This window comes from Mycteria americana, chromosome 1 (assembly GCF_035582795.1).
Source record: "Mycteria americana isolate JAX WOST 10 ecotype Jacksonville Zoo and Gardens chromosome 1, USCA_MyAme_1.0, whole genome shotgun sequence".
In the NCBI taxonomy this organism is placed as follows: domain Eukaryota; kingdom Metazoa; phylum Chordata; class Aves; order Ciconiiformes; family Ciconiidae; genus Mycteria; species Mycteria americana.
In genome coordinates this window covers 63,580,607-63,601,069 of record NC_134365.1, presented here as the reverse complement: position 1 = coordinate 63,601,069, position 20,463 = coordinate 63,580,607, and the positions used below count along the sequence as shown (strand labels likewise).

The 20,463-nt window shown below is 44.3% G+C and overlaps 1 protein-coding gene across 2 annotated transcripts; it reads right to left on the bottom strand.

Moving 5' to 3' along the window:
- Nucleotides 1-1,061: 1,061 nt before the first annotated feature.
- LOC142410432 (protein mono-ADP-ribosyltransferase PARP12-like) lies at nt 1,062-19,841 on the bottom strand. 2 transcript variants are annotated; one of them, XM_075502991.1, is made up of 12 exons: nt 19,506-19,841; nt 18,276-18,411; nt 16,919-17,213; nt 15,840-15,938; nt 13,840-13,963; nt 11,785-11,980; nt 11,067-11,187; nt 6,556-6,652; nt 5,494-5,572; nt 4,040-4,170; nt 3,181-3,332; nt 1,062-2,332 (listed from the first exon to the last, which is right to left on the bottom strand). In XM_075502991.1, exons 1-12 carry the CDS (start codon nt 19,817-19,819, stop codon nt 2,058-2,060), a joined length of 2,019 nt encoding a protein of 672 aa, XP_075359106.1. In that variant the 5' UTR covers nt 19,820-19,841; the 3' UTR covers nt 1,062-2,057. The 2 variants fall into 2 exon arrangements, with proteins under 2 accessions (XP_075359106.1, XP_075359097.1); XM_075502982.1 differs by lacking the exon at nt 19,506-19,841 and adding an exon at nt 19,200-19,399.
- Between the last annotated feature and the right edge of the window lie 622 nt (nt 19,842-20,463).

Sequence of the window (20,463 nt, the reverse complement as noted above, 5' to 3'; positions counted from 1 at the left end):
ATGGCTAAGCTCCTGGTTCACAGTGCTGAAGTAATAAAGAGTTACCCAGTGTACACCTGTCAATTATAATCCAGATGAATTAAAAAGAAGTGCTTCTAGAATACAGGTAGAGATGAGCTTTTTTTGGTCCCATACAAAGTGTATCTTAAGGCTTTTGCAGTACACTATAGTTAACAAATACTCATTTAGGAGCATTAAAGCTGTGATAAAGTATCTGTCTATGCATCACCAACTTTAATCTTAAGAAATACTTGACAGTTCAAGTTTTTTTATTATCTGCATACATGCATGCTGACTGCTCAACACTAATAACATCTTTTGCTGTGTTGTGGTTTAACCCCAGCTGGCAACTAAGCACCACACAGCTACTTGCTCATTCCCCCCAGTGGGATGGGGGAGAGAATTGAAGAGTAAAAGTAAGAAAACTCTTTTTCTCGTGGGTTGAGATAAAGACAGTTTAATAGGGAAAGCAAAAGCCGTGCACACAAGCAAAGCAAACCAAGGAATTCATTCACTGCTTCCCACAGGCAGGCAGGTGTTCAGCCATCTCCAGGAAAGCAGGGCTCCATCACGCCTAATGGTTACTTGGGAAGACAAACGCCATCACTCCGAATGTCCCCCCCTTCCTTCTTCTTCCCCAGCTTTATATACTGAGCATGACGTCATATGGTATGGAATAGCCCTTTGGTCAGCTGGGGTCAGCTGTCCCAGCCGTGTCCCCTCCGAACTCCTTGTGCACCCCCAGCCTACTCGCTGGTGGGGTGGGGTGAGAAGCAGCAAAGGCCTTGACTCTGTGTAAGCACTGCTCAACAGTAACTGAAACATCTCTGTGTTATCAACACTGTTTGCAGCACAGATCCAAAACACAGCCCCATACTGGCTGCTATGAAGAAAATTAACTCTATCCCAGCCAAAACCAGCACAGCTGGGAAAAATTAAATATTCAACTTAATCTTCAGATTTTTAAAGCTTTCAGCTTTGTAGCTGAAGACTACTCCACAGGTAAGCACGTTTTTCCTGCAAGGAAGTCCAAAGACACCTTGATTACACAGGTAACCAGTGCATCTCCTGCAACCAAAGGGGCAGTACACCTAATGAGAGACAGTCACTCACTGTCCTTCCCAACAGCTGTAAGAGAACCATAAAGTTGCTCCACAGAAACAAGGTATTGCTAATCAAGCAGTGCAAGCAGTGTATTTCACTCCTAATATGATATTCTTAAATGACTAGGTGAGTCGCCTCCTCTTCTCCCCCCCCCGGCACCTGCCAGCACTCTTCTCATTTGTAGGCACAGTGAAAGTCATGAAAAACTTGTGTTCTCACAGGCCTAAAATACAGCATTTGATAGAGTAAGTCAACTGAGTAGCACAGCACCAAGCAGCCCTTGCTATGCTTCATGTCTTTGGTACTTGTTTTAAATGAGAAAATTAACAAGTGAAAATAAGTCTCTGTTCCTTTTCAACAATCAAGTTTAATTTTTGAGGCTCTGTTGCTGAAGATTAAGTAGGGACAAAACCAGTGCTGCTAAGAATTTATGCAATGAGTTGAGCGCAGAGAGAGATTGTACAGTCTCATTTACAAACACTTGAATGTCTACTGTTACAGGAGACAGATTATTAAAAAAAAGCAGGTTTTATGAAATTTTTAGTTAAAAGATAATCAGGTGGAAGGATACAGCCTCTGACCAACGAGCACGTGTAAAGATCTATCCTGAAACAAGTATACCTAAATATTGTTTAAGCTTGGCAGTCATAGCTAATCCTTATGTTAGAACCATCAGTGAACTCATCTAATAAATTTATAAAAATCTCTAGTAATGCAGGGAAACATGATACCTGCTAAAGTATAGGAGACAGACACAGGATTTTAAGAATTCTAAGACATCTTTTGTGTCTTTTTACCCCCCGTTTTCTATTGCACAGAAAGGATAGAGAATAAATGTTTCTGAACACTCACCTATCCAATTACACAACTTCTAAAAAATCACTTTTTCTCTCTTAAGCCAATACTAAAAAAATGTTTATACCAGCTAAACATAATGATGACAGGTTTTGCTGCTATAGCATTTTTGCCAATGCCTGGTCAATGTATTCTATGAGATACTCTGGATAAATCTGATGCTTCTCAAAGATGACAAAGATAGAAGGGTTTGAAGAGCTATTCACACAACTGTCGTAGAAGTTTTGGTTGTCCTTCAAGGGAGGCCGAACATAAGAAGAACTACCAAGAGTGAACTCCCCCACCAGCACCCGTGCCAGAAACATGGTCTTGGTGTATGAGTCTTTGCTGCAGTAGTTGTCAGAATAAGATGCATCCCTTGCAAAATAGCTTCCTGCAGAAGAGACACCAAGACAGACTTGATAAGACACCAAAATTGCAGGGAAGGAAGTGATACAGTGTGGAAGTGAATTCATAAGCAAATCCATTAAGCAGTTCATGAAGGGCCTTTCCAAAGCCTTCACTTGTCCTGTATGTCCTTCTTAGTGAAAATGACCACTATGTATTACCTACACTTTCATTTTTCACAGCACACATTAAAAAGCCACACAAGTAATGTTTTAAATGTTATCACATTCCTCAAAAAGATTACCTCCTGACCCTAGACGTCCAGCTTCCCCAATCTCACCCAACTTCCCTTCCTGACAGAAGCTACTGATATGCATTAGAACATTTCTGAGAGTTACAGAGTATTCAATGGGATGGGTGGGTAGTCAGTCAGTCAGCCTGCCTCTTGGCTATTCAACTTGGTACGTTGATCCTTTCCTGTACACAGGACAGTGTAAAGTGTAAAGCAATATAATTTGCTAACAAGGCAAAAAGCTTGTAACCAGGATGGCATTTATGTTCCTGGAAAAAAAACAAATAATGCCATGTTGCCTTCCTGTAGGAGCTTGGAGAAATGGGAACAGAACTAAGCCTGGACTCTAGAAGAAACCATCCCTAGAACTGGCCTCTCCTAAGCTTGGCTTTTCTTGCAAGGACAGAGTGGAGCGTAGAGGCCAAGGCCTTTCAGTATGCCTTAGCTCCAAATGATCATTGCCAAAGTCAGCTATGTTGTCCACATCATCACCGAGATAAGCCCTAGATTGGCTGAGTGCCCACTTTCTAACTTCACACCGCTGCAGTAACTATTGAGAATTTTTAGCAAGTCTAGTGTTAATGAAAGACCTGAAAACCAACCTTTGCCGTAGACTGTCCCATGAAGGCCACAGATCCTCCAGTCAAAGTTTTGCTGACAGATGGCATCAATGTATTTTTTACTGGTCCCATGAAATAAAAATCGCTCATCCACAGTGTTTCCACCATTGCTCTTCTGCATTTGTTCCTTCTGCCTGCAATAAGAAGCAGTATCTTTGCAGTTCCACAGTGGCTGTACCCAGACAGGTTCCAGCCATACTAGCACTCGGACAATTTTGCACAAAGAGTACATTCTGGAAATCCTTACGTTAGAGCCTAAACTTTGGGCATACAGGGTATCTTGCTGTCTAGCTGTGTACAAACATGCTTTCATTATACACAAATGCCTTCAAATATTTAATAATAAAAATGTTTTGTTTCATTCACTGCCTATTGGGAGAGGGGGAGGAATGTTACCATTATTTTTTTTCTAAACATGGGAGTTCATGTTAAGGCTTTCCCTCAGTGAGTTTTGCATTTAGTTTTGAAGGCTGTTTCAGTTTTGACCAGCTACAAACCAGTGTTTGTGCCAGATGTGACTGATTACCAGCTTCAAGGCTTCAGTGGAAGGCAGCTGTCCTGGACACAGGCCTGGCAGAAGTCAGAACCACTTACTCAGGAACAAGGATTCCTCCCACAGAGCTCATCTGACTCTTCTAAGCTCTATGTCTTGACTGAGTTTTGGTTTTGTCGGTACCTTTTTATCTACACGTTGATCCTGGTTGGGTATTTCACTTGGGGAGTGGAAGCAGATTCTTAAATGCAGCTGCATTTCAGGAATGCGTGTCTATCTTTAGCATACAGCTAACTGCAGAAACAACAAACTTCATGCACACATACCAGAGCAGTATTTTACACGTACCACTGATACAGTTCCCAGAGAGATGGGTTCTGTACTCTACGAATGCTTTTAATAACCGTTTTGGGCATTGTGCGTTGAAAGTTCACCTTGACGTTCTTGTATTCTTCAGAAGAATGGTCAAGCTCAATCAGCTGTAAGGAAAAGATTAAAAAGCTACTCGCATCTTTTACTAAATCATAACAAAGCCACCCTACCTAGTGCACTACTTGGAACTTTAAAGTCTTTTCTGTGAAGCAGAGGTACAAGCAGCAAAAATACTCTTGGAAAAAAGGCAGATTAAAGATGCCTGCTCTGTAAAAGTGAGCTCTTACCTAGGGAACATTAACTCCTGGGGTTTAAGACACCCAGGTTGCTCTCACAGGACATTAAAGGAGCTGCATGCTTTTGTGCAGCCACCTAGCCCCTTTTAATATTTGGGCCAAGACACATTTGCATGCATATATCAAACAGTACCTAAATACATTGAAGAAATGAGCACATAAATAAAAAAAGAACAGAGAATTTATGTTGCAACAAATTAGAGAGTACCTCTACACCCATACTTTTTAAATCTTTAGTTTATACTCCCTACAGCCAGTGAATACAAACTGCACTGCCTGTTATGTTTTTAAATAAATTGAAAAGACTTTATTCGATCAACCATTTTAGGGAAGAGTAGGGACACAACTGCCAAAAATCAGTTCCTTACATGACAGTCCTGAAAGCAAGCAAAGTTGTCTACTTGCATGTTTTCCCTAGGAACATCAAGAATGTCAACATTAGCCTTCCGTATTTTTTATTGACAATTTCTTGAGGATTTGCATTTGGCAAGTTAATAATTTTTAAGCTTCATATAAGATCTCTTCTGTAGGTATAGTTACTAGAGTTGACAGACATAGTGGTGGAGGCAGGCAGAAAGTCAGCAAAGGTCAGCCATGCAGATATTAACTGGGTGTGTTACAAAGGTAAACAAGTTCACTACACTGGAGTTATGGTACACTTTAATAAGTGATCCCAGCCTGAACTCTGCTGATTTCAGCAATGCTCCACAGACATACAACAGTCTACTTGTACACAGCTCAGGGAATAGCCACCCTGAAGTTTAGAGGCATGATTTCTCTCTGATGCTTCAGCACATGTTGGACTTCAAAGCTATGTATCTTGGGCACCAGTGACAGTCTTGCTAATACAGCCTAAGCTTCAGGCAAATTTGCCAAGGAAAGGGATAAATAGTAGCAGTGAAAGTGAGTGTTGCCATGGTTATACTGCCATCAGTTGTTAGTTTAAATTTGGGTCTAGTTTCACCTCTAGGTTTGCCCAGTGTGGTATCAGGCTCAAATTTACCAACACCTCTGCATTGCATTACATTACATAAGAAACAGTCATCTACAAAGGCACAAGAAACACTGAACTTGTGATGTAACAAACCTGTATGCGACAAAACTGATGGAGAGAAAAACCAAAAAGCTCCAAACCTTGAATCCCAGTTCAGGCAGGGCAGATTTGTCCCAGTGAGCTGGAATGCCCCTAAACTCTTCTGTACGTTTAAAGCCCCTGTACAAGACATTACAAATAGGTAATTAAAACAAAACAAATCCCTACATTTTACGTACATACGATACTAAACATTTTTGCCAAGTTTAGGGAGAATATAGGCAACTGAACATATTCAGAAATATTTCAAAATTGTCTTTTCAGTTCAGTACATTAAAATATTTGTTCTAAATCATCATGTCAAGACTTATGGAAAAAAGCAAGATGACAAATGAGAAAAAAAATTAGATATACACTGAACTAAACATGAAAGTAGTTCTCTTAGTTGCAAAGAGTTGAATGCATACATAAAAGCTCTGCTACACTGGGGTAGATAAATAAAGATGCACCCAGTATCCTATCAGTATGACAGAAACAGGATAGATACAACCCTCCCCTCTACTTCCACCCCAGTTTTAATTAGTGTGTTTAGGTGCTCTTTTCTGCGTTGTTTAAGCAAGCACTGTGTGCTGCAAGGGAATGCGTAAAAAAAGTTGGCTGTTACATGCCATTCTGTAAAACTTCTCCCCCTGCAGACTCCCACCTTTTGCTCCACCTGTAACAACTACTACTCTCCTCTCAGATTGTCTGGTTGTTCTCAACAGAATTGTTTCTAAACTTGTACTTATCTTTGAAAATTACTGATCTCAGATGTCAGAAAGGGCTAGTATGTGTAAACGTTATTGCTTCCATCTGTATCAGCTGCTCTAATAAGACAGCTCCCTACAACATTGCTACACGTTGAATTATCTTCTATGTTTCCACACTGTCTGTGGCCAAGCCCAAACTTCACACCCAAGGCTCCCGAGTTGCTTGAAAACTGTTGGCCAGGCTGCAATACTGCCCTGGCTAGACATTGTTGTAGGAAAGGTATGTCCCTTCCCCTTTCAATTTCTTTTACAATTGTCTTAACAGCTACTCCTTCACCTTATTTGCACCCTTGGAAGACACTGCATTCACAATGCACTAAAGCCATCGTTTCAGAACGAGCAGTTGCAGTTTACCTTGCTTTTGTCTTTTCTACCTCTGTCTGAGAGACAAATTTAGGTCTTCTGCAAATCCCTCTCTCTGTTGTGTAGCGAAGGTTTTTCTGAATCATGGCTGGAAAAAAAAAAAAAAACACAAAAAAAAACCAACGGAACAATCAGAAACATGTTTTAGAAAGCCTTCACACTGCAGCAAAACTTGCCACTAAGTTGTTTTGTCAAAAATGTTGACAAAAAGGCACCGAGCTTTTTTTCTTGCTACACAAAGGGAAGTCAGAGCAGGATGTGGAACCCCCGGTCTATCTGCATAAATCACCGAGAAGGATTTCAGTTTCAGTTTTGCTCTTAACTTTAGAAGGAATGACAGACACTGGTAGCTATTTTCCCTTCATTGTTCCATCAGCCACACTTAACCGAAAAGTATCATTGTAAAATAAGTATCTACTTTTGCTCCATGGATTGCATCCCCTCCTTCTCAATTTGCAATCAGGATACTGTTTTCCTACATGCAGTTGTAGATTTCAAACCCTATAAACACAACCTAACAGCTATCACAGGCCATTCATTTTTATTGACCACCAACAGAAACAAGTCACAGCAACCTGAATTTTAGAGGCATTCTTTCTGGATCTTGGAACCTCTGTAGCTACTGCCATATCATACTAGCAACTAAAAGTCAGTAGCAGCCAGGAGAATGAGGCCTCATCTTCAGAGAGAGATACACAGGAAGAAAACAAACAAACAAAAAAACCTCTTGGCACACCAAGCCTAGAAACTAAGTTTTGGAAGACGTCTACATTGTGTATGTTTGCCTAAGTTACTAAAAAAGCCCAGATCTTAGAAAAGGGATTGATTTACTATGTAATTTTCCCTTCTAAGCCAGACAAGCTTCCCCAGCCTATAGAGAAGATTACAGCATTGCTTTCAATTGAATTATGAACAACATATCACATGCCCTTTCTGCTTGTTTTTTTTCCATGCAGAATGAGATAGTAATGGAGACTTGGATCAAAGGCAACTACACCAAAATAACAGTCTAGGCAGGTTGATTCCCACCACCACTGTTCCCCATGATTTCTGAAAAGGATACCTGAAAAGGCAACAGCTCAGAGAGGATAGTGCCATCACAAATGGCTTAAATTTGTGATGGACAGTGCCATCACAAATGGCTTAAATATCCTGAACTCTTGGGAAACACATCTTCCTACTTTGACATAGTCAAGGTATTTCTTCAGCCTTTCCAGACAGGCAAAGCTATGAAAAGAAAATGTCCTGGTGTCAGCTGGGATAGAGTCAATTTTCCTCCTAGTAGCTGGTATAGTGCTGTGTTTTGGATTTAGCATGAGAATCATGTGATAACACACTGATGTTTTAGTTGTTGCTAAGCAGTGTATACTAAGTCAAGGACTTTTCAGCTTCCCATAGTCTGCCAGCAAGGAGGTGCACAAGAAGCTGGAAAGAGCACAGCCAGGACAGCTGACCCAACCTGGCCAAAGGGCTATTCCATACCATATGATGGCATGCTTGGTATATAAGCTGGGGGGAGTTGGCTGGGGAGCAGCAATTGCTGCTCGGGAACTGGCTGGGTGTTGGTCAGCAGGTTGTGAGCAGTTGTATCACTTGGTTTTCCTGGGTTTTGTTCCTCTCTCTCTCGTTTTTGATGTTTTCCTTTTCATTACAATTTTTTATTATTGTATTTCTATAATTAAACTGCCTTTATCTCAACCCACAAGTTTTCTCACTTTTACCCTTCCAATTCTCTCCTCCCTCCCACTGAAGGCGAGTGAGTGAGCAGCTGTGTGGCACTTAGTTGCCAGCTGGGGTTAAACCACGGCAGTCCTTTTTGGTGCCCAACGTGGGGCCCGAAGGGTTGAGATAACAGGTCTGACCAGAACTCGAGGGGCCCTGCCTCCAGCCAGGTGGAGGAAAGGGACAACTGGGTTTACTGGACTGTGTGGATTCAATGGCCTGGCATATCAGACCCACCGGAGTATAAGGCTCTAGTAGACACCAGTGCACCGTGCACCCTAATGCCATCAAGCTATACAGGGGCAGAACCCATGTGGGCTGCTGCGTTGTGGCAAGATATTGCTGCCCGGGTAGAGAACCTGGTTGTAAAAGTACATGACGTAGGTGCGCACATACCCAAGGGTCGGGCCACTGAGGAACATCAAAACAACCAGCAGGTGGATCAGGCTGCTAAGACTGAAGTGACTCAGGTGGATCTGGACTGGCAACATAAGGGTGAATTATTTACAGCTCAGTGGGCCCATGACACCTCAGGCCATCAAGGAAGAGATTCAACATATAGATGGGCTTGTGATTGGGGGCTGGACTTGACCATGGACACTATTGCACAGGTTATCCATGAATGTGAAGCACGCGCTGTAATCAAGCAAGCCAAGCAGTTAAAGGCTCTCTGGTATGGAGGACGATGGCTGAAATAAAAATATGGGGAGGCCTGGCAGATTGATTAAACCCACCAAGGCAAGTGCTCTGTGCTTACAATGGTGGAAGCAACCACCAGATGGCTGGAAACATATCCTGTGCCCCATGCCACTGTCTGGAACACTATCCTGGGCCTTGAAAAGCAAGTCTTATGGAGACATGGCACCCCAGAAAGAATTGCGTCAGGCAACGGGACTCATTTCCCAAACAACCTCAGGGACACCTGGGCCAAAGAGCATGGCATTGAGTGGGTGTGTCACATCCCCTATCATGCACCAGCCTCCAGGAAAACTGAACGATGCAATGGACTGTTAAAGACTACACTGAGAGCAATGGGTGGTGGGACATTCAAACACTGGGATACATGTTTAGCAATGGCCACCTAGTTAGTCAACACTAGGGGATCTGCCAATCAAGCTGGCCCTGCGCAATCAAAACTTTTATGTACTGTAGAGGGGGATAAAGTCCCTGTCATGCACATAAAAAATGTGCTGGGGAAGACAGTCTGGGTTACTCCTGCTTTGGGCAAAGGCAAACCCATTTGTGGGATTGCTTTTGCTCAAGGACCTGGGTGCACTTGGTGAGGCACTTGGTGGGTAATGCGGAAGGACGGGGAAGTCCGCTGCGTACCTCAAGGGGATTTGATTCTGGGTGAGAACAGCCAATGATTCAAACTGTATGATATTAATTGCTATGTAATACTGTATGTCATTACTACTATAGTTGTTATATGCCATATTAACGGTATTACAGTAAGAATCACCCAGATTAATGAAGAATAAACTTCAATGGAACCGAGCAAAGTGCAGCAGTGATGGAACCAGAACTGGCTTCAGCATGCAACGATCCAACACCACACACCATCTCTCCTGCCCTGAAAGGCTGTTATGACAGATGGAACCCAAAGTCGTGGACTAAGTGAACTCAAGGGACATTTTAGCGGGATGGCCCATAGACCAAGGGAATGATATCTGTGTGTATATATCAAAAGACAGGAAAAGCAGTGATGATTAATTGAAATGTATAGGAAAGTATGGGACCTGGGCATGATGTAGATGGTATAAAATAAGGAGTGGATGCTGTCCTGGTTTCAGCTGGGATAGAGTTAATTTTCTTCCTAGTAGCTGGTGTAGTGCTGTGTTTTGGATTTAGCATGAGAATAACGTGATAACACACTGTTGGTTTAGTTGTTGCTAAGCAGTGTTTATACTAAATCAAGGACTTTTCAGCTTCCCATGCTCTGCCAGCAAGGAGGTGCACAAGAAGCTGGAAGGAGAACAGCCAGGACAGCTGACCCAACCTGGCCAAAGAGATGTTCCATACCATATGACATCATGCTCAGTATATAAGCTATGGGGATTTGGCTGGGGGGCAGCGATCACTGCTCAGGGACTGGCTCGTCATTGGTCAGCGGGTGGTGAGCGGTTGCATCACTTGGTTTTCCTGGGTTTTGTTCCTCTCTCTCGCTTTTGTTTTTTTCCTTTTCATTACAATTTTTTATTATTTTATTTCTATTATTAAACTGTTCTTATCTCAACCCACAAGTTTTCTCACTTTTACCTTTTTGATTCCCTCCCCCCTCCCACTGAGGGGAAGTGAGCAAGCGGCTGTGTGGTGCTTAGTTGCTGGCTGGGGTTAAACCACGACAGCTACATAAATCTTGCAATGCTAAGGATTGTCTGGACCCTACCCCTTGCCCAAGTATTTGTTTTTCTGCAAGCCAGTGATTAAAGCAGACCAGAAGCTGGTTTGCCAAGTCTTCCAGAAGTTTCTCACCATTTGTGTTGGTGCTAGCATGAATGGCAATGTCCCACTTGGACTTGCTGGCAGACATTTTGAAACCTAGCACAAGCACGTCACAAAAATAAAAGGTTTGGAAGAACAGGAATGCCACTTTGCTTATGTGAACAGCTCTTATCCTGAGAACTTTGATAGAAGCTCTGTCTCTGTAAGCATTGCAGGTCAAAGTTCAAATTTCTCTCTCCTATCTCCTGTAGTAATATAGTTTAAAACCACAAAAGACCTGGGAGGAAGGAAAGGAGGGAGGGGCAAAACAAAAAACGAAAGCAAATGGAACCTACCTCCAAAATGGAGTTCATACTCATGTCTTCCAGCTTTGAAGTTCAGCGTTGGAGAACCTTTGGCTATATAAGCTTTCTCCAGGTCCTCACTGGTGACAGTGGCAGCTGCATGATCATTATCCTGTCAGGACAAAACCAGAGAAAAAAAGATTCTCCTGGCCTGTTATATACAAGCAAGTTTAAAAACCAACAACTGTCATATGGTACGGTAGCTGAAGTATATATCAGCCTTTGTGCATGACAGTGGCTTTCAGACAAAAGCCATGTATTAACCAGTTGAAACTGACCCTAAAACAAACCAAGCAGTGTTATGAAGCCTAAACTTACATTGCAACATGCATGCAGTGAACACTCCTACTGAGACCGACCAGACTTTAGCAAAGATGCACAGAGTACTACTGGAACCTCAGAAAACAAAGTTTTAGTCAGGAGCAATGAAAAGAATGTATTAATGTGTATCCTATCTGACACGACTCACTGAAGAATTATCTGTCAATAATATTTGTGACTCACCAGTGAGCACTCCCCTACCTGAACCAATCAAATTTGCAGGGAAAAGATTCCATTAGGCCTCTAAAGTCCATCTGTACAGTATGAGTGAGAGGGAGGGAGGGAGGGAGGGAATGATAAAAGAGGGGGAGGATATAAACACTGTACTTTTCAGTAGTTCTGCACTTTTAACACAGAGTTGAGAGTCTCGCCATTTCTCCACACTTACTTTTTTTCCATACTCCTGCCACAGGCCATACTCATCTTTCCAGTACCAGATCCATTCTGTTGTAAGAATGAAGTGAGGGGGTTTGGCCACAGAGGAAGCTGTAGAAAGACGTCTAACCTTTGCAAACCCACAACACATATTCAGAAAACAGATACATGGCAAGACAGAGCCACTTTCAGTAACACCATTATTAAATCTATAAAAAAAAGGAGAAAAAAAATCAGAACTGTTGTTTGTGAAGCTTTACACATAGGTTCAGAAGCCCACCACAAATTTGCAAATTAAGTCAACATCACTCAAAAGCAGAACACAAACCTGCAGTTTCCACAACAATCCCAGCTCTGTCCTGTGTTTGTACGTATTTTGCGTTACAGTATTACATCTCACATTTGTTCCATGCGCAGTAACCATTATCAACTCCTAAATTAGTGAGTTACATAAGATCAACAGGAACAGTGGAAAGCGTACACTGCTTTCTTCTTGCTAACCAACCATATTCTAAACAGAAGACTGTCATAACTTAAGAACAGCTTGAAAGAGCCTCTAATGTAACATAAGAGGACTAGGTAAATTCTCCAGCATAGGACACAGCATATTGGTAGGAGCCCCTTCCAATACCTTATTGGTGCTACATAACCAGTTCCAAACCCTTAAAGGTATTTCCATATTCTTAATGGTTCTCTGCACCTAAAAGTATCTCTCTCTCCAGGTACACAAGGTATTCTACCAGTTCCACAATATGGACTGGGGGAAAAAGGGGCAGGAAGGGCAAATCTTATGCTACCTTTCCATCCTCCATCGCAAAAGGTGAAAGAGAAGGTTACTTCTAATCATGAGATCAAGCTGTGTATTGACAAGCTTTAACCAAAGACAGATTCCCACAAGTACTTGTGATAAAATCACCATTCTCTGCAGTTTTCCAGCCATTCTTAGTGAGGATTAAGACTTCCTATGGTAACAGTAGTAGGAAGTATTGGGTCAGCTGTCCTGGCTATGCTCCCTCCCAGCTTCTCGTGCACCTCCTCGCTGGCAGAGTATGGGAAGCTGAAAAGTCCTTGACTTAGTATAAACACTGCTTAGCAACAACTAAAACATCAGTGTGTTTCTGAGAACATTATTCTCATGCTAAATCCAAAACACAGCACTATACCGGCTACTAGGAGGAAAATTAACTATCCCAGCCAAAACCAGGACAATACGTTTTTTCACAGCAAAGAATACTAGATTCTACGGGTCAGTCACATAAAATAACTGTGGTGGATTGACCCTGGCCAGCAACCAAGTACCCACACAGCTGATTGCTCACTCCCCCTCTGCTCCTCTGCACAACAGAGGGTAGAAAATAGGAAGGGCAAAAGCGAGAAAAGTTGTGGGTCAATATAAAGGGAGTTCAACATGTGAAGAAGGGGGGTGGTAGTGTAAATAAACAAACAAACAAATAAGGCAAAGCAAATCGCTCACCACCTCCCACAGGCAGTCTAATGCCCAGCCAGCCTCCAAACAGCAGCCACCTTGGAAACCAAAAACCCAACCCTCTTCTTCCTCTGCCCCAGGTTTTATTGCTGAGCATGACATTATATGGTATGGGAGACCTCTTTGGTCAGTTCAGGTCAGCTGTCCCCGCTGATCCTCTCCCAACCCCTTGCCCACCCCCAGCCTACCCACTGTGGAGGAGCAGGGCAGAGTGGGAAAAAGAGAAAGCCTTGACTCTGGGCACTCTTCAGCAACACCTAAAACACTGGTGCATTATCAGCACTGTTTTAGTCACAAATCCAGAACACAGCACTATACGGGCTGCTATGAAGAAAGTTAACACCATCCTAGCCAAACCCAGTATGGTAACCCAGAGGGTCCTATGCAGACTCCAGGCATAAGTAAGTCACAATGGATCAGATCTCCAGCAACAGCAGATCAGCAAAGTCAGGTCAGTAGAAGAATACCGAATAAAGCTACTTATGTAATGACTGCAATAGAATCATAGCAATTTATAGCCACTAATGGCCTGGTCCAATATAGCAAACTCCTAACATTATTAAATTTTATAAGAGTTTATACCTGGTGTTACTGGGGTCACAATATGCTTTTTCTATTTCTTCCATATTCTTCAAGTCCTTCCAGGAATTGCCATCAGAGATCTGCCATCTATATGGCAAGTGAAAATGAGTTCTGATACACTTGTCTATGAAAGTTAAAAAAAAAAAAGTAAGAGATGCATTATTTTTACAGGCTATGAGAAAAACTCCAACATTTCAGGGCTGTACCCCTAGCTGGTGAAAGTATCAAACGCATAGCTATGGAAAGTGTTCACCTTTGGGATCATTACAAGAAATAGTTCAGAATTTTTCAGCATGAGCAAGCAAAACTTAATTTTTGAGCTTAGGCAGAAGTTCAGTTTCTGTACCTACTAGATTCTCTTTGTGCATCTAAATTGCTAGCAGGAGCTCAGTGGTGAAGGACTATTCTGTCTTCTCAGTTTCAGAGACAAAAATTTACAATGAATGGAGATCACAAGCTCACACAAGGCTATTATTTCATATATAGAATAACAGTGTAGACTCAAATATCTATGCTTAACCAATTAGTCCCAAAGTGGTATTACTGAGGAAAAAAAACCCAACAACAAAAAAAACAGTGCTTAGTTTTAGGATAGGAGGTAGCTCATTCAGAGACTTCAAGAAGTCTTTAAGGGTCCAGGCCTCACCAGCAACAAGAGCAGCAGTAGTAGTGGCCCAGGTATCACAAGTGTCACTCAGAAATCATTTGGAGAGTCAGTATGCAGTCAATCCTCAATAGGAGTGAAGATCACATCACTGGCACACATATGCGTAAACTTGAGGCTAGCTTTCACAGTAGAACAACAGGCAACTTAACTACAGGGAAAGCCAAGGAGACTGCACCACACAGTTTATATGAGAAGGTGTGCAGTACATCAGGGAGCTACTACAGGTCAAGAACATCAAAAAGGATGACAAAAGGACAAGAAGACAGCTGGCACAGCAGCCTTTTCCCTAGACAAGCTGAAACATTTTGAAAGGGAGACAGTTCAGACAGACGGAACAGAAGAGTGCTAGAAGAAACAGGGAAGAATGTAGAATTCAGAGTATCTTTTGTAGCTATTTGGAAATGGGACTCCTATCATTCAGTAATCCTTAGGTGAACACAATGGAGTAGCCAATCTCCAACACAGGTGGATATTATACATTTCAGAGTAAAATAAAACAGCTCCTTTGTTTGGTATACCAGGTAGGTCAAATACTTTCCTACCAGCACTGAAGATTACAATGAGATTTAACTAAAGATAAGCATAAGCTCTTAAGCTTCCCCTTTCTGTGTGTTGTGGTCTAGCTTCAGTTGGCACCTAAGCACCACACAGCTGCTCGCTCACCCTCCCCCTGCCCCCGGTGGGATGTGGCAGAGAATCTGAAGACCAAAAGTAAGAAAACTCGTGGGTTGAGGTAAGAACAGTTTAGTAATTGAAATAAAATAATAATAACAATAGTAACAGTGATAAATTGTAATGAAGAGAGAGGGGGGCGGGGGAGGGGGGGGAAGAGGCGGGGGGGGGAGGGGGGAGAGAGAGAGAGAGAGAAAGAGGAACAAAACCCAGAGGAGGAAAAAAACCACGAACAATCAAGTGATGCAACTGCCCACAACCTGCTGACCAATGCCCAGCCCATCCCCGAGCAGCAATCACTGCCCCCCGGCCAACTCCCCCCAGCTTATATAGTGAGCATGACGTCATATGGTATGGAATAGTCCTTTGGTCAGTTTGGATCAACTATCCTGGCTACGCCCCCTCCCAGCTTCTTGTGCACCTGGCAGAGGATGGGAAGCTGAAAAGTCCTTTACTACCGTAAACATTATTTAGCAACTACTAAAACACCAATGTGTCACCACATTATTCTCATACTAAATCCAAAACACAGCACTATACCAGCTACTAAGAAGAAAATTAACTCTATCCCAGCCAAAACCAGGACACTGTGAAAGGTGTCTGTCACTTTCTCTTTATGAGAAAAGGAAAATAGACTGGACTTGCTACAGTCACAACCTACCTTTAAAGCCACAACTTCTGTACAGATGATATAAACAGATCTGTTCCAATTCATCATCATTTGTAGTTGAGGACTCTCGGCTAGAGCTGCGTTTTCTCTCTAGAGGGGAGAATTATAAGCCTTATTACTACACTTTGTTTCAACAAGCCCTCTTAAAAGTGCACATATGGGTACAGAAGATGCCTAAAACTAGTGTTTTAACTACTTAACTGCATTCAGCTCCAGAAAGACACTGAAGTCTTTGATAACCTTGTATACTCAAAAGTCCTATCCCTTTATCCATCCTTTCTGAACTTGACTTTCCTGTAACTGGTAAATTCCGCAGATGCAGTTTTTAGCTATCAACGCAAAATAAGGATAGAATCCAATGCCTTTACATTTCTAGACGGACTTGAGTTAACCAGGCATTCCACATAGCTGTTCACATTGACAGCTATAAAATCTGAAGTCTCAAAATTTGATACTTCTGTAAATTAAAGTACACCTAAAGGAAACAAAGAAGGTAAGAAGGAACTGCAGAGAGAATAGCAGAGATGCACACACACACTTGGATTTTCCATTCTGTTATCCTTTTCTTTCCTGCTAAATTATACTTAAATCACAAATCTAAGGAACTTCAAAAGAAAAGAACAAACAAAATATTACATCTCTGAGAGCTAACTAGGATAGTGCTGTCTGTGAATTCTTGTGCTAGACAATCGCTACATTAAAGAAAAAAATCGATGAAGTAGTTTATAATCACACCCTATTCTTAAACAGTTCTCTACCCTTGTTTATGTTTTTTACCAAGAAAAAAATTATAGATCTCCCTATTTCCAGTTCCTGTTATGCTTTTCTAACCCCAAATTTAAGATTTTTATAAACACCAAGCACTTTATTTCTCAGGAACCCATAATGCCTTGAAATCTACTTCACTTGTCAAGACACAAATCTCTGTCAATGAGATAGGTGCAAGGTCCCTCCTAAAAGACACATCGAGATGTGAATTCAGTTTTCTTTTTCTTGATGACACCTGTGAGAATGTTACATTCACTATAGTGACTCTTCTTCTGATGTTTTCAAAAAATGATATAATTTACCTTTGCATGGTGAAGACTTGGCATCTTCTACATCATACGTGTTCCTGTTGCCATTTTTTATGTCATACATATTCCTATAAATGGAGGGTAGTTTCTCAATAATGTTTGAGCTCATTCCCTGTCTCTCCAGTTTCTCATAACATTCTGGCTTTAATAAGTCATGGGATCGCTTGCAGCTGCTGCCAAATCTGCACTGTCCCCGCAAAAAGTACTGGCAAACATGTAGTTTGGTGCAGATCTTTTTATAGGTACAAGATCCATAAGGTCCATCACCTTTGTTATAATGCAAGCAGACCTTGGGTAGACGAAAAAAAAATAATTTAAAGATCTAAGTACAATGTGCTCATATAGACTGTTTGAATTCACAATTTTTAAATTTTTACAGCTACGTGTTTACATTCGCATTTAAAAGACTTATTCAAGTTTCTTCTTTCTTCTTGTTTTCCAAATGATTCTTGATAGTTCTTCCTTTTCCCTGCTAATGTCTAGAAAGATATTTCAACAGACAACAACCCATCCTACATTCTCAAGCAGATGAGATTTTGTTCTAAATCACATAAATGTAGGATAGTGGATTTTTTTGTGTCACTACCCAAACTCTTTGGTTTTCTAGTTTTGGAATAGTGAACTTTTTTGACCTGAATTTGATGGTAAGAGGTACTGGATCTGCTGGGGATGGAGTTAACTTTCTTCATAGCACACCATACAGCACTATGTTTTGGATTTGTGACCAAAACAGTGTTGATAATGCACCAACGTTTCAGCTACTGCTGAGCAGTGCTTGCACAGTGTCGAACCTTTCTCTTTTTCTCCACTCTGGCCCCCACCCTGGATAGGCTGGGGGTGGGCAAAAAGCTGAGAGAGGACACAGCTAGCCCAAACTGGCCAAAGGGACATTCCATGCCATATAAGGTCATGCTCTAAAATAAAAAAAAGGAGGGGTCCCCACCCCTTCTTACAAGGTTGCCCTCACTCAGAGACTTGCTGGGCATCGGTCTGCTTGTGGGAGGTGGTGACTAACTTCCTTTCCAGCACTTGTTTTCTGCCCTCTTTACTCCACTTGTGAAACTGTCTTTATCTCCATCCTCAAGTTTTGTCACTTTTGTTCTTCTTGTCTTCCCTCACCTGTCCTGCTGGGGGCAGGGGAGAGGGGAGTGAGTGAGGGGCTGTGCGAATGCTTAGCTGCCAGCTGAGGTCAACCCACCACAGACGAGAACAGAGGATGCAGATTTAAAGTTTTAAATTTGCATTATGTTAACTACACTGACACCTAACATCTCCAGCCAGTATCAAGCCTCTTCCACTTTGTGATACTCACTGAAACACAAGGCTAAGAAACTGTCACAGTACTACTCACCTCTGGTAAGAGGGAAGGGTCATTTTGAAGCAGAAGCTGGCGAAGCTCGTTACCATTTAAGTTCTGAAGTCCATATTGTTTTAGAACACAGAGATTGTGGTCTGAGTGGAAGTTGTGAATAAACTTGCATTCCTTCCTACAAGTTAAGACACCCAAGTGCAAAATGAGTGTAACAGACTAGCACTATTTTGCTACCCCATCGGTATTACACTAAACAGTTTAAAAAGCACATCAAATTAGCTAGTTTCAGAAAAATCTGTAGCGCTCCTTTATAAAGTAATTAAGTGATTTGCTAAGCAGATTACCTAATTACTCTGAGGATAACTGCCACGCTATTTCTGATTTACAGTCATTACAGCGTTACTGTAGTCTGACAATAGTGGCATTTTTGACCTGCAGCTCACAACCCTGCGTGAGAAAACACCAAAACGTCAGAGTACCGCTCCCTCCCACTAAAATCAATAAGCACATTCCCCAGCTTCACGCAGCACAAAGTGCCCTGATTTGCTGCTTGCAGCAGCGTGTGCAGAGGGGGGGCAAAGCTTTCACCCTCGCACGGGCCCTACGGGGGGAAGCGCCAGAAGCAGGGCGGTGAGCTGGGGAGGAAGTGTTGCAACCCACAGCCTGTGAAACAACCGCTTGTGCCTCCCCTCCATTGGGAAGAAAAAACGGGAAAAGGAGCATTTCCGACACGGAAAAGAGCAGGGAGGCCTTCCCTGAAGCCTCCTTCCACTGAAGGGGGCACACCGAGCGCAAGGCCGAGCCCCCCAAGGCAGAGTCCCCCTCACCCCCAGGACAAGCCGGCCCCAGGCCCAAGCTCTCAGCCGCCGCCCGCCCGCACCTGGAGAGGCGGAAGCGGTCGCAGCCCCCCCCGGCGCCACCTGGGCTCGTGACAGCAACAGACTTCCTCTCCGAAACACTCACCTTCCCCGCAAACGCCGTCGGTGAGCGCTACCGCCGGCAACGGGGCAGCCAGCACAGGCCGCAGCACTGCCCAGCCCCGCTGGGCGTGGCCCCCCAAAGGCCGGGCGAGGCCCCGGCCCCCGCGGGGAGGGGATCCCGCCGAGGGGAAAGCGGGCTGCGGGGACGGCAACCGCGCCCGGGGGCATGGAGCAGCACACGAGCCCCCGGTAAGCGGTCCCCCGCAAGGCCCGAGCCTCGCCTGCCCGCCCCGGGCAGCGCTGGGCGGGTGTCCCCACCGGCAGCCCCGGGCCGCCAGCCGCCCCTCACCTCGTCTGCTGGTTGCGGCAGAGCCCCTTCAGGTGGTACTTGCAGAGGTGCAGCCGCCCGCACTCCCCCTCGCAGCCCGCGCCGTAGTCCTGGCACAGCCGCACGGGGCTGGTGGCCACCACCGCCACCACCTCTGCCGCCGCCGCCCCCTCCTCGCCGGGCCGCCGCACCAGCGTGAACCGCTGCGCGTCCCGCAGCACCAGCGCCAGCTGCTCCGTCGTGGGCCGGCCCGGCAGCCGCCGCTGGAGCTCACCCTGCTCCAGGCAACCGCCGTGGGCGCACAGCACCTGCAGCGCTTGGGCGGCGAACGCCATGGCCGCTGCGCTGCTGCCTTCCCCGGCGGGAGCCGCGGTCGGCGGGCCGGCCCCGGGACGCTCCACCCGCCGCGGCGAGGAAACGAAAACGAAACCGGCGGCGCGGGGCATGGGCGGGTGGTGGCCGGGCCGCGGGGACGCCGCCCCGGGGAGGGGCTGGGGAAGGAGCGGGGTGCGCTGCCCGCCTGCCCCATCGCGGGGCCGTGGCTTCTTCCTGGCCGGGCGGCGGCTGCCCCTCACGCCCCGGGGCTGGGCCGCCCTGAGGGGACAGCCCTGAGGGGACAGCCCTGAGGGAGGCCCCGGCCCCTTGAGGTGCCCACACTGCCCGCAAGGCTGGAGTCTGCCTTTGCCTGCTGAGATGCTCACAGAAACCCAGGGTCACCCAAAAGGCTTTGATACCTCTTCAGTGGGGTCCGGCGTGTGGTTTGTTTTGTGGGATTTTTTTAACCTGACTGCAGGGAGAGAGCGGGGCACGTGCAGTGGTGCTGCGTGAGGGCCCTTTGCCTCCCTCCTCCTGCTGTTTTTTGGGATGTATTGGCCATTTTTAACCAAATTCGACCAAAAAGGGGTGGCAGCTGCAAACTTGGAGATCTCCTGTAGGAGTAAGTATTCCAGGGGAGAAGAGAGACTGCAGCCAAGTCTCC

What these genes read in the sequence shown, in the direction of transcription:
- LOC142410432 (XM_075502991.1), bottom strand. Translation starts at nt 19,819, where the DNA reads ATGGCGTTCGCCGCCCAAGCGCTGCAGGTGCTGTGCGCCCACGGCGGT. An exon ending in GTATGAACTCCATTTTGGAG is followed by an intron (nt 6,653 to 11,066) that starts GTAGGTTCCATT and finishes TTTTTTTTCCAG; the next exon opens with CCATGATTCAGAAAAACCTT. An exon ending in TGGGACAGTCTACGGCAAAG is followed by an intron (nt 2,333 to 3,180) that starts GTTGGTTTTCAG and finishes TCTCTTCTGCAG; the next exon opens with GAAGCTATTTTGCAAGGGAT.